This window comes from Lagopus muta, chromosome 7, assembly GCF_023343835.1.
Source record: "Lagopus muta isolate bLagMut1 chromosome 7, bLagMut1 primary, whole genome shotgun sequence".
Taxonomy (NCBI): Eukaryota; Metazoa; Chordata; class Aves; order Galliformes; family Phasianidae; genus Lagopus; species Lagopus muta.
In genome coordinates, this window is record NC_064439.1 from 1,656,892 (window position 1) to 1,668,227 (window position 11,336).

The 11,336-nt window shown below is 39.7% G+C and overlaps 1 protein-coding gene across 1 annotated transcript in view; it reads right to left on the reverse strand.

The window, feature by feature from the left end:
- The window catches only part of LOC125696209 (vasoactive intestinal polypeptide receptor-like), a 32,595-nt gene extending 31,501 nt beyond the window's left edge, over nt 1-1,094 (reverse strand). Inside the window, exon 1 of the mRNA XM_048951635.1 lies at nt 1,010-1,094. Within this exon, the coding sequence (XP_048807592.1) occupies nt 1,010-1,030 (21 nt within the window). The 5' untranslated portion in view covers nt 1,031-1,094. The remainder of the gene's footprint in view (nt 1-1,009) is intronic.
- Between the last annotated feature and the right edge of the window lie 10,242 nt (nt 1,095-11,336).

Sequence of the window (11,336 nt, forward strand, 5' to 3'; positions counted from 1 at the left end):
CCAAGTTTAGAAGAGACCTCCAAGCTCACCCAGTCCAACCATCCACCTACCATCAATATTTCCCCGCTAAATCATGTCCCTTTGTACAACATCTGAATGTTACTTAATGTCTCCAGGGACCCCACCACCTCCCTGAGCAGCCTGCTTCTGATCCTGACTACTCTTCTAGCACAGAAATTTTTCCTAATACCCAACCTGAACATCACCTGGAACAACTTAAGGCCATTATCTCTCATCCCATCATCATAACACAGGAGCAGAAGCCAACCTCCAGTCCACCACAACCTCACCACCATTGAAGAGGACAAATAAAGACAATTAATTACAGCAAAACAAACACCTATTAAAACTGATGACACTCAGTTGTTGATGAATCAAATGTGACCACAATCAGGTGTTCCTATGATTTTTAAAACACTCTAGGACATGTGAAAGTGCTCTGTGGCTGATGAGCAAGAAAACACTTAAGTAGAGAATGATTGCAATTTACCCAAAGACAATTATTTGCACATGCATTTTCTGTCAGACTCAGCTAGACAAGTAGAAAGCAATGCTGAATACACTACAGCACTGGAGAGATACAGAAAGAAGTCATCAAAAATTGTAATAAACAGGACATTTAGGCCCATTTCCAGTGAAATATCAGAGCTCTGTACCTCAGCTGAAAGGGAGCTTGTTGAGATGAATAGTATATGACAACCATGAAAATACACTAGACACAAGGTCATGACAATAAGTGTTACAGTCAGCTATAAGAAGGGTCTCCGGGTCTTGAGGTGTGTAAATGAATACATCAGGTTTTGTAGTAGAATAGGACCTTCCATTCTACCCACTGTAAAACTTGCAGGTGAATTCTGACTAGCAAATTGAAATACCAGCATTTAATGGTATGGTTCTGGGATCTGCCTTCTATACATCTACTTGCCTTTTAGATGCTGTGGGATGTCCCATCTGCCCTCCATTTGCTGGCCCAGAGGTGCTCAAATATCCCATAGATCTTCTGACATACCTGCAATACCCACATGAACATCTTGGGCCTCTGAAATTGCAGAAGTCCTTTAGTTCCTTCCTGATTGCTGCATGAGCAAAGACACCTGGCTTCTTCCCCGTGTATTTTAAGCTGTAAACTTAATTCCACCCACATATCTAAAAAGCTTCTCGGCATCTTATCTGCATATATCTACCACAAGCATGCTATTTATGTTCTTTTGTGTTAAAAAAAAGAAATAAAGGAAAGAGGAAAAAAAAAATCACTCTTTGAATTTTCGATGTTTCTCATTCAAAAAGAAAAAAATCCGGCAATCTCTTCCCTAATTCTTTTGTATCTTCTCTGTTGAATAGGAAGACATTTTTTCAAACCTAAGGGAAGCTGATTTTCCCAGTGACACACAATGCAATCTTCCTTCCTATTAATAGTCTCTAAAGAGCTGACAACCCAGCTGTTCCTGTCCTCGGAAATAGTTTCATGTATTATATTATTCATTTGTTTTCTTGCCTTCCTCTGCCTGTTTTAACCCCAAATCACTTCTGTTCCTTTTCCAGATAAGTAGAATGACACTGTTTTTTTTTTCCCCACTAAAATATGGCTTTAAGGCTGAGCTTGGTGCCCTCATGAGGGCCAAGAATAGATTTATGCTTCTCCTTGGTGTTCTCTGAGACTACAGAATAGAAGATAGGTAAACATGAGTAACCTGGTTTTCACAATATAGGAATTCAGTCATGAGTCTATGCTTGTCTCTGCTTCTTTTCTATTTAATAGAGGTTATCTTTCATCCACACATTTCAGTTTGATGGTCACTTTCTGCACTAACTTTAGAGGGGGGCTCAGACCACAAGCTCATCCCGGATCCCTGCAGTAGCAGCTTTTCCCCTCTAACTTGAGACATTAGGAGTGTAAATGTGAACTGATTATTCCAGGTTATTTTCACAGTCACAGGCACCGTTAAATGTAATTTGCCTGACATAATTTAGATGTCTACAGAGGACAAGATAATCAGTTCCCCAGGGCGTACTCCTCTCCACTGTCGCTGAAGGGAGGGTAGGATGATCATTCAGATGTAGATGTTTACTTTAGGGGTGAGATTCCACACGCTGGCATAGACATCTAATGCAGGCATCTATCTGGATGTGTATGCTGGAAAAGTGAACTCCTGCTGTGTTTAATCGACACTCTAAGCTAATTACCTAAGCTTGCTTTACAGTTATGGGGATGAGATAGGAAGTTCCAGCTTGAAGCTCATCCTTCTTGTATCATGGTGTGAGGCACAGACTCTTAGACCATCCTGTATCTCTTAATCCACTTCAAAGTTTGATGAGAGGTTGATGATCATTTCAGAGATTGAAAGGTTTAGACATCAACATGTAGGTGACTGAATGATGCAGATAAGGGTCAATAACACATCTGGGTCCATAACCATCTTAAAGTTGGCACCTTCAGTTTAGTCAGTTCTTTAGACTCAATTGACTGTATCAGTTAAGAGCTCATTTGCTATTGTACAACTTTATACATTTCAAGGCTCAATTAAGTGCCCGGTAATAGGTGACCTATGCTAATCAAGATGTCTTGGTAATTTCATTCACAGGAGGCTGGCCACAAAGTTAATTTTCTTAATTGGTTTCCTAGGTGTAGTAAAATAACTTCTCAAAGTAGAAAGCAGTTTCTGTGGTGATATTCAAGTTGCAAAAAGGTAATACAAACAATTGGATGAGTGTTGTTGTAACTCATTTCTGTTCTTTCAACAGAAAATATTAGCGCTTGGAAGGGAAGATGATAAGGAGAGCAGACCTGTCACATGGGCCATGGCAGGAGATCTACAGCACTTACCTGGGAATGCAAGCCAGAGTGCTCTGCTGTCAAAAACTGGTGGTAAATTGCTGTGCCTTGCTGTGTTGCTTGTCACATTCAACATAAGAAAATAATAATAATTAATGATAATAAAAATAAATAAAGGAAATTGATGCATTCCTGCTTTTCCTGTTGTACAACACAGTCTTCATAGTATTTCTTCCTAATATTTCATCTTTGTGGAGGTACATATTACACCCACCTCACTCCAGAACCCAAGCCAATGGAGAGGGCTTTCTGGGGACTTCATTAGTTTCAAATCTTCCACCTGACCTCTTATATGAAAATAAGCAAAGGCCCAATGTGTGGCTGCAGGAGCAAGTGTTAGAGATGGTTCCTGTTCATACAGCCATCTCCTCTTTCCCCAGAAAGCCTCCAGTTTCACCCATATTGCCCATTGGAAAATAGTTTCTGGGCTGAGCTTTGCCTAAACTGTGCCTAAGCATGACTTAAAAGAGTGACAGACCAAAGCCATGCCAGCATGCAAATAATGAAAAATAATGCCTGAGTGCCAAAGATGGTCAGGTCAGCTAGAGATCATTTGGGCAGTGGGAGAGCTCCCTGAAGCCCCTGTAATCCTCTGGCCCATTTCCAGAATATTCCAAATCTCAAAATGTGCTTGTGAAGAAGTAGGCCTACATCTTGATAGCAGTGTTAGAGGGGACCTGATGACCACCCAAGATCCAGTTTTATTTACAAGCAGAGACTGAACCCCTCACTGATGGGGAGGTGGGAAGCATGAGCACATAAAGGGCAGAACACTTTCACTTTGAGTACACAACCATCAGCAGGGGAACAATCCTGACTACATTACTGGATCTAAAGGTGCTTTCTCTTTTCAAGTTATATCCAAATGTAACATAAGACATTTAATCATAGCTTACTGACAATAAGGAATAGACATATAAATCTAAGTATTGTTGTAGAGTACAAATAAACATTGAACCAATTCTTCAGTATCCTTTCACCTTAATTTATCCCAAGATTTGGATCCAGGCACTGCCTCGGGCTTGTTTCCCCCCACCAGCTCAGGCTGCCAATCCATGTCATTGAGCACCTCCAGGGATGAGGTATCCACAAATCCTTTGGGCAGTAGTGCCAGTGCCTCACCATCATCTGAGTGCAGAATTTTGTCCTAATGAAATGAGACTGAACTAATGCAGATTTATTACTTCAAAGCCTGTGGAGGTGGAGAGAAGAACACGGAGTTCTCTACAGCAAAAGCATGTGCTGCTTCTATCCAGGCTATTAACTCAGAGAAACTCACCCTAGCGTTTTCATTAGATGATAAGGCTGTGGACATATTCAGAGACATATTTAAACTCTAGGAAGGTTAAATACGGGAGGAACACTGTGATAAGAAAATATAGACAAGACAATACAGGGGTGTGATGCAAACTATGCATGGGTACGATGTGCTGGACAGTTTCTTAATAGCCAGAGGACAGTGTAAAGAAGTACCATTTGAGATGATGAGTTAGGAATTGATTAGGTATGAAATACACACTTAGAACAATATCACAGAATGTAAATATAGATTTTATTCAATGACTGATTTTTAGTTAAATGGTTAAATAGTGCAAAAAATATAAATAATAAATATAAGGCTTTAACTCCAATACACATTCAGCCACTATTTCTTGCTGATAAATTCATTGCTGATCCTAGAAAATATGAGATTCTTCCTATTTTCTTTCATTTTTATACTATGGATATGTACAATTGAGCTAGTCATGGCATAGCTTTATTTGCAATATATGAGGGCTGCTCCAAAAGTCATGCCTCCTATTTTATTATGTTGGCCCACAGTGTCAGAGGAGGATGGTGGTGGTACAGCAATAGAGGTTTAACCTTTCTACCAGTATTCCATTACATTTTATTGACATATAACAGCATATAGCAGCAGAGGGGCTTTCTGACGAAATGGTGTCTGTCATGAGAGTGCATACGAAGCAGATGTGTGGAACTGAATTCCTCCATGCAGAAAAAATGGTACTCACTGACAGTGTCAATGAAAAACACTAGACATCCACCAAGCAGTGGATGTGGGAACAGTGAGGGCTGGGGGGTGTGTTTCAGGAAGGGTGACAGTGACATGAAAGACAAGCCACGTTCTGGATGGCCATGCAGGTTTGTATGAGTGCAGCATGCAGGCTCTTGCTCATCGCTGATGAAAATGAAGAGCTAATGCTGGTGACAATGTTGAAAAAGAGTGTTTTGTAGCTAAAACTTTGTTCTATCAAATAGTGTTACTGTACTTTTTATATCTGTTGTAGTTTCCACGGAAATAAATAGTAGGCATTACTTTTGGAGTGACCTATGTATATAAAAAGGAAAAGCAGGCATATTTATATATATGTAAACATCAGCCCAATTAGATCCTGTGTGCCACTGACAACACTCACTAACTGAACACAGAAATCTTTCGTGTCTTCTACCCCCAAGAGACTCATTGTTCTGAGCGCTGGCATTTTGGAACAGAAAAAAAAAAAGAAAAAAAATAATAATAACAGGAAGCACAAGGTTTTGCAAGAGAAGTGTTGTGTGCTCAAGGGCAAGCATGCTATAAGCTGTGCGTAGGGGGAAATTATTTGACTTAAATTCTGCAAAATGAGTACAAAATACTGTAGTTACAGATTTCTGAGTCATAACCTTCAAAGGGGGCAGAATCAAGTCTTATAAGGATCAAACTTTCCTGTAGGTCTTTCAGATGAAGATGTAGTCAACAGAGCATTGATACTTGGCTCAGATGTTTTTTAATGGAGTGCCTAAAATTAATGACTGCAGGAAACTGGGAGGGCTATCAATCTCTAGGATTCAACATAATAATATTTTGATATCTATGCAAAACATGTCAACACCAATCCATTTGCTTGTACATACATATTTGGCCTAAAGAACTTCTAAATATATATATATGTATATATATTTGTATACATTACATAAATTTTGGAAGAAAACCTTATATTAATTTCCTCTAAAGAGACCTAAGTTCTAAGAAGGCAAAACTAAGGTTTCTGCTCTGTACAACAGAATTCTGTCTCTCCTTTTCCATGGATTATAAGAGTACCTAGGAAGACCATATCCACACATAACACAGCTGAAGTTCAACACAATGGATGCTCCAAAATGGGCTCCCTACATGCTACCTGGAAGAGCACTTCTAACCTATCACATATTTAAGAAACAACAATCTCTTCGGTTTCTTAGGAGCTGAACTATTTCCTGTTTCATAAACAATATCTGACAGGTGGATCATGAGAAAGGATTAAATATCAACAAAATGAAAATCAGCTTTAGTTACAATCACTACTTCTGGGAGATCATTTCTATCCTTCTCTTTCATCTTCTGCTGTAAATGTTTCCAAAGAGTCATAGAATCATGGAATCATTAAGGTTGGAAAAGATAATTCAGTCCAGCCATCTACATACCACCAAAGTTCCCCATTAAACCATGTCCCTCAGTGATACATCTCTATGGTTCTTGAACACCTCCAGGGACTGTGACTCCCTAACTTCCAGGGCAGCCTGTGCCACTGCATTACCACTGTTTAAAAGAAGTTTTTCCTAATACCCAACCTGAACCTCCCCTGGAGGAACTTGAGGCCATTTTTTCTCCTTCAGAGGGGGATTAAATATATAAATAAAATTATCTTATGGCTTTCAAGGGGTTATTAAACGACTGCTTTTAGATACTAGACAAAAAACATATTTCAAAGAATGTATCCAACTGAAATCACAACCAAAGCTAATAATTAGTGAAGAGGTCAGTTTGTTAGTTGCTTAACTTCTCATCATGAGAGACATAACATGGAATATTATAATTTTTAGTGCTAGTCTTTTGTATTACGTTGACACAAGTGTGGTGGCACTAGATAATTATCCCCTTTCCCTCTGATTTGTAAGCACCAGAAGAAGAACTCAGGAATCTTCTTTAAGAATAGAACAAAGCATTCTTCAAAACTCGTGAACATGCAACACCAAGAAAACAGTAAAAAAATTGCATTTCGTTGCTATCTTAGCATTTATAAGGAAATTAAAGAGAGATCTTGATATTAAAGTGAAAACACTGTTCAAACTTTTAGTAAGTCAATAAGTGAAAATACTGTCTGGGGTCAAATTTAGAGCTGTAGTTATTGCTTAAATGAGATCCTCTTTTCAGAACTGAATATTTCAGAAGAAAAGGTTACGTATTTTATTGCTGCATCTGCTACCTTTTTTTGCTGTTGAATATTTTTAGCTCAGCAATATGACATATTAAGAGTAAGTGGATGCAATTTTGAGAGCTGCTCGAACTTCCTGGATATATTTTATTAGGAAAACAGAAGTAGTGGAAGCAGAATGCCCTCTGGTCTAATTCTGCAATTTAAATGGCTTTATTTGAGCAGCATCGAACAAATCAATCATTACTTCATTAATAACTCCAAATGACTGAATGCTATCTATGCTATTTTTTACCATAAGGTGTGTGGATAAGGTACTGTTTTCTAGTTACATTTTTGCATTTTTGTTTAGTGTTGGCACGTTGTTACTCCTGGTTTTTTCTTTTTTTTTTTGCTGATTTCTATAATTTTTATTTTTAAGGGAGTGTCATAAAGTAAAAAATAAACATCTATGGGAAAATTCCCTTGAATACTTTTCTTTCCATTGAAATAATCATATAATTCAAGTACAAGCATGTTTTTTTTTGTTGATTTTTTTTTTTTTTTTTTTTTTTTGTTTGTTTGTTTTTTAAGACTACGATAAAATAGGCCAGGCTAGATGGGGCTTTGAGCAACTTGAGTCTAGTGAGTGGTGCCCCTGCCTACAGCAGAAAGGTTGGAACTAAATGATCTTAAAGGTCCCTTCCAACTCAAAGCATTCTATGATTCAGAGTAATGCACAACTATATTGTGAAAATCGAGCTTTTTACCACTGCATTAACTGACCAATTTGAGAAAATTCTTACTGTAAAAAATCATGAAAAATATAGAGATGAACATCAAGTTAGCATCAGGACAGATCTACATCCAGGTATAAATGAATAGAAAGTACACAAAGCCCAACTTACTTTTCAGCTTGACTATACCTAGGAGAGCAGGAATGCAAAGCAGTACAACATGCCATAAGGCACAGTTAGAGGGCAACCTGACATTTTTGGATGCTGAGGTTTTTCAGCTTCCTATTGTACAAATTTGTTTCCTTGTTCAGAATTTCCTTCCTTTTATGGACAATTGTGATTGCTTTTTCTGTTTTCTCTGAAAATGTTTCAAAACTGCAGAAATCCCTGAGCTTACATCAATTATGTTGGAGAACATAAAACCATCAGGTTCTTCTTCATAGAATTATAGAATCAACATAGAATGGCCTGGGTTGCAAAGGAGCACAGTGCTCATCCAGTTCCAACCCCCTGCTGTGTGCAGGTCACCAACCAGCAGCCCAGGCTGCCCAGAGCCACATCCAGCCTGGCCTTGAATGCCTGCAGGGATGGGGCATCCACAGCCTCCTTGGGCAGCCTGTTCCAGTGCCTCACCACCCTCTGGGGGAAAAACTTCCTCCTAATATCCAACCTAAACCTCCCCTATCTCACTTTAAAACCATTCCCTTTGTCTTATCACCCATCTTAAACATGGATAATTCCATTTATACTCATAACAACTAGCCTTGCATGCTGAATGTCACGAACAGCTCACCATTTACATATAATTATCAAACCTAGTTTCATCTTCCTTAATTATTTACAACAAGGTTTTAATCCCCAGATTATTATCTGAAAACCAGTGAATAATTCTTGCGTGTTGAAAAAGTTCAGGTTGGATATTAGGAAAAAAATCCTCTCTGAAATTGTGGACAGGCATTGGAACAGGCTGCCGAGGGAGGTGGTGGGGTCACCAACCCTGGATGTGTTCAAGAACTCTGGAGATGTACTGTGGGATGTGGTTTAGTGAGCAATATGGGTGGTAGGTGGATGGTTGGACTATCTCAGGGGTCTTTTCCAACCTTAATGATTCTATGATTCTAACTTTGACCAAAGGCATGTGACAGAGTTCTATTCACTGGTCTTAATTTGCTGATGCAGAATTTACAATGATTGGTTCAATACCTTTCTTCCCTATTTTTTTTTTTCCCTCTCTAGAGAAATATAATCATGGCAAATAAAAATAGGAAACAACTCCATCACAAAATCTATGTAAGAGGAGTTGTTCAACATTCTACAGCGTTGTTCTGAACACTGAGGAAAATCAACATTTACACACAGGCCATCTAAAATTCCAGAGTCGCTGATGACACAAACAGGAGAAAAAGATTATCATCAGACATGCCATCCTGACCTAATATCTGCTTTTAATAGCAACCACTTAATTTAGGGACACAAAAAAGGTCAACAAGCATCCACAGGTGTCCAGCCAGACCTCGTAAGTTGTATTTAAAACAATTAACTTGTATAAAAATTAAGTCATTCACCATGGAGCTGTACAGCTGTTTTTCACATTCTTAAGCTTTTACATAAATATATACTATACACACACATAGATATACATATAAATATATGTATTTTTTATTTTGTCTTAATCTAAATACTACCATGCTGGAAGGCTAACTGACACTTGGCTGTAAGTTCTATGAGCAATCATGTTTTACTCTAATGTTTGCCATTAAGAGGTCCTGAATTTTCACTGGGATGTTATCAGGCAAATAATACAAAAGCACTCCTATCTACGTAGGTTTCCTGATGAACCTGCAACTCTCGATGCAAACTTTCAGCAAATGAAATAACAGCACAAGGTAAGTGAAGGTGAATGCACAGAAATCTCCAGACTTTTCTGCACTGTTAGCTTATTCTTAGAACTGCTCTTCAGGCAGATATATAAATCCTGAAAAGATGAATGATTACACCCTTGACTCCAGGCCTGGCCTGGGAACACATCCTCAGATCTTTTCTTGGAAACATCACTACTTGAATTCAGGTTGAAGTGATCAGGTGATTAATAGGTTATTTCTGTAGCCTCCAATTACAAAGGAAACAACTATCACTTGTAAATACGATTCTCCTCAGAGAAAACAGCTCCTGTGGCCTCTGTTAATTAATAGATGGCAACAAGCTTTGTATCAAGGACTGAAATGTTTCTTCCTAATGCAGGGTTTGTTGTTATTATTGTTTCTCCTCCTGGCATTAGAGAGCTAATTATAACGGAAAAACAACCGAGGTAGAATCACCGTAATTAAAAAGACATTTCATGAAACACAAAGCAGCAAAAGAAAGACTTTCCTCTTTTGTGTTGGCAAAATGTGGAACTACTCCATGGCCTGAAGACTCTGGGCAGGCTAGGCTGAAGTGTACGTGTTGGAGCCCAGGTGAACCTCGTGAGGTTCAACAAATCCAAATGCAAGATCTTGCACCTGGGTTGAAACAATCCTCACTGCCAATACAAGCTGGGGGGTGATGAAGGGGTTGAGCACACAGCCCTGCTGAAAAAGACCTGGGGGTGATGGTGGATGGGAAGCTGGACATGAGCCAGCAATGCGTCCTCGCAGCCCAAAAAAACAGCTATACTCTGGGCTGTATCAAAAGAAGTGTGGTAGCAGGTTGAGGGAGTTGATCCTGTCCCTCTGTTCTGTATTGGTGATGCCACACATGGAACATTGCGTCCAGATGTGGAGCTTTCAGTACAGGAGAGACATGGGCATGTTGGAGTGCATCCAGAGGAGAGCCACAAGAGTGATCCAGGAGGTGGAATAGCTCTCCTGTGAGGACAGGCTGAGAGAGCTGGAGATGAGCAGTATGCAGAAGGCTCTGAGGTGACCTGATAGTGGTCTTTCTATATCTGAAGGGGGGGGTAACAAGAAAGAAAGGGACAGACTTCAGCAGGGTCTGTGGTGATTGAACAAGGGGAAATGGCTTCAAGCTTAAAGAGGGTAGATTTAGATTACATATAAAGAAAAAATATTTTACTGTGAGGGTGGTGAGGCACTTTACAGGCTGCTCAGAGATGTGGTTGATCCCCCACCTCTGGAAACTTTGAAGGCAAGACTGGATCAGGCCCTGGGCAACCTGATCTATTTGTGGCATCCCATGCATTGCAGGGGAGTTGGACTGAATGGCCTTTAAAGGTTCTTTCCAACTCTCAGGATTCTACAATTCTATGTTGTACCAGCTCTGACAGTGACTCAAAAAGATATTTATGCAACAGAGGTTTTGAGGATCTATGGGAGGAAAAAAAAAGGGGGGGGGGGGGGGGGGAAAGTAGCAGAAGACCTTCAAAGAAACTGATTGTGCCACGCAAAGCTCCTTGATGCACAGGGTACTTTCTGCCCTGCATGTTGGCTTCTGCAGTGAGACCTCTCGAGCAGGTGGGTTGGCATCACCTCTTGTTAGCAGCTTTGTGCTCGTTTGAAGCTGTCAGCATGCTTGGAGGGAAAGGTCCTGTCTTCAACAGGGAGCTGATGCTGGGCTGTCATACTTAAGAGAGCAAGTGGTGGTGGATGGCAGAGCAAAGGAGTGTGTATGTCA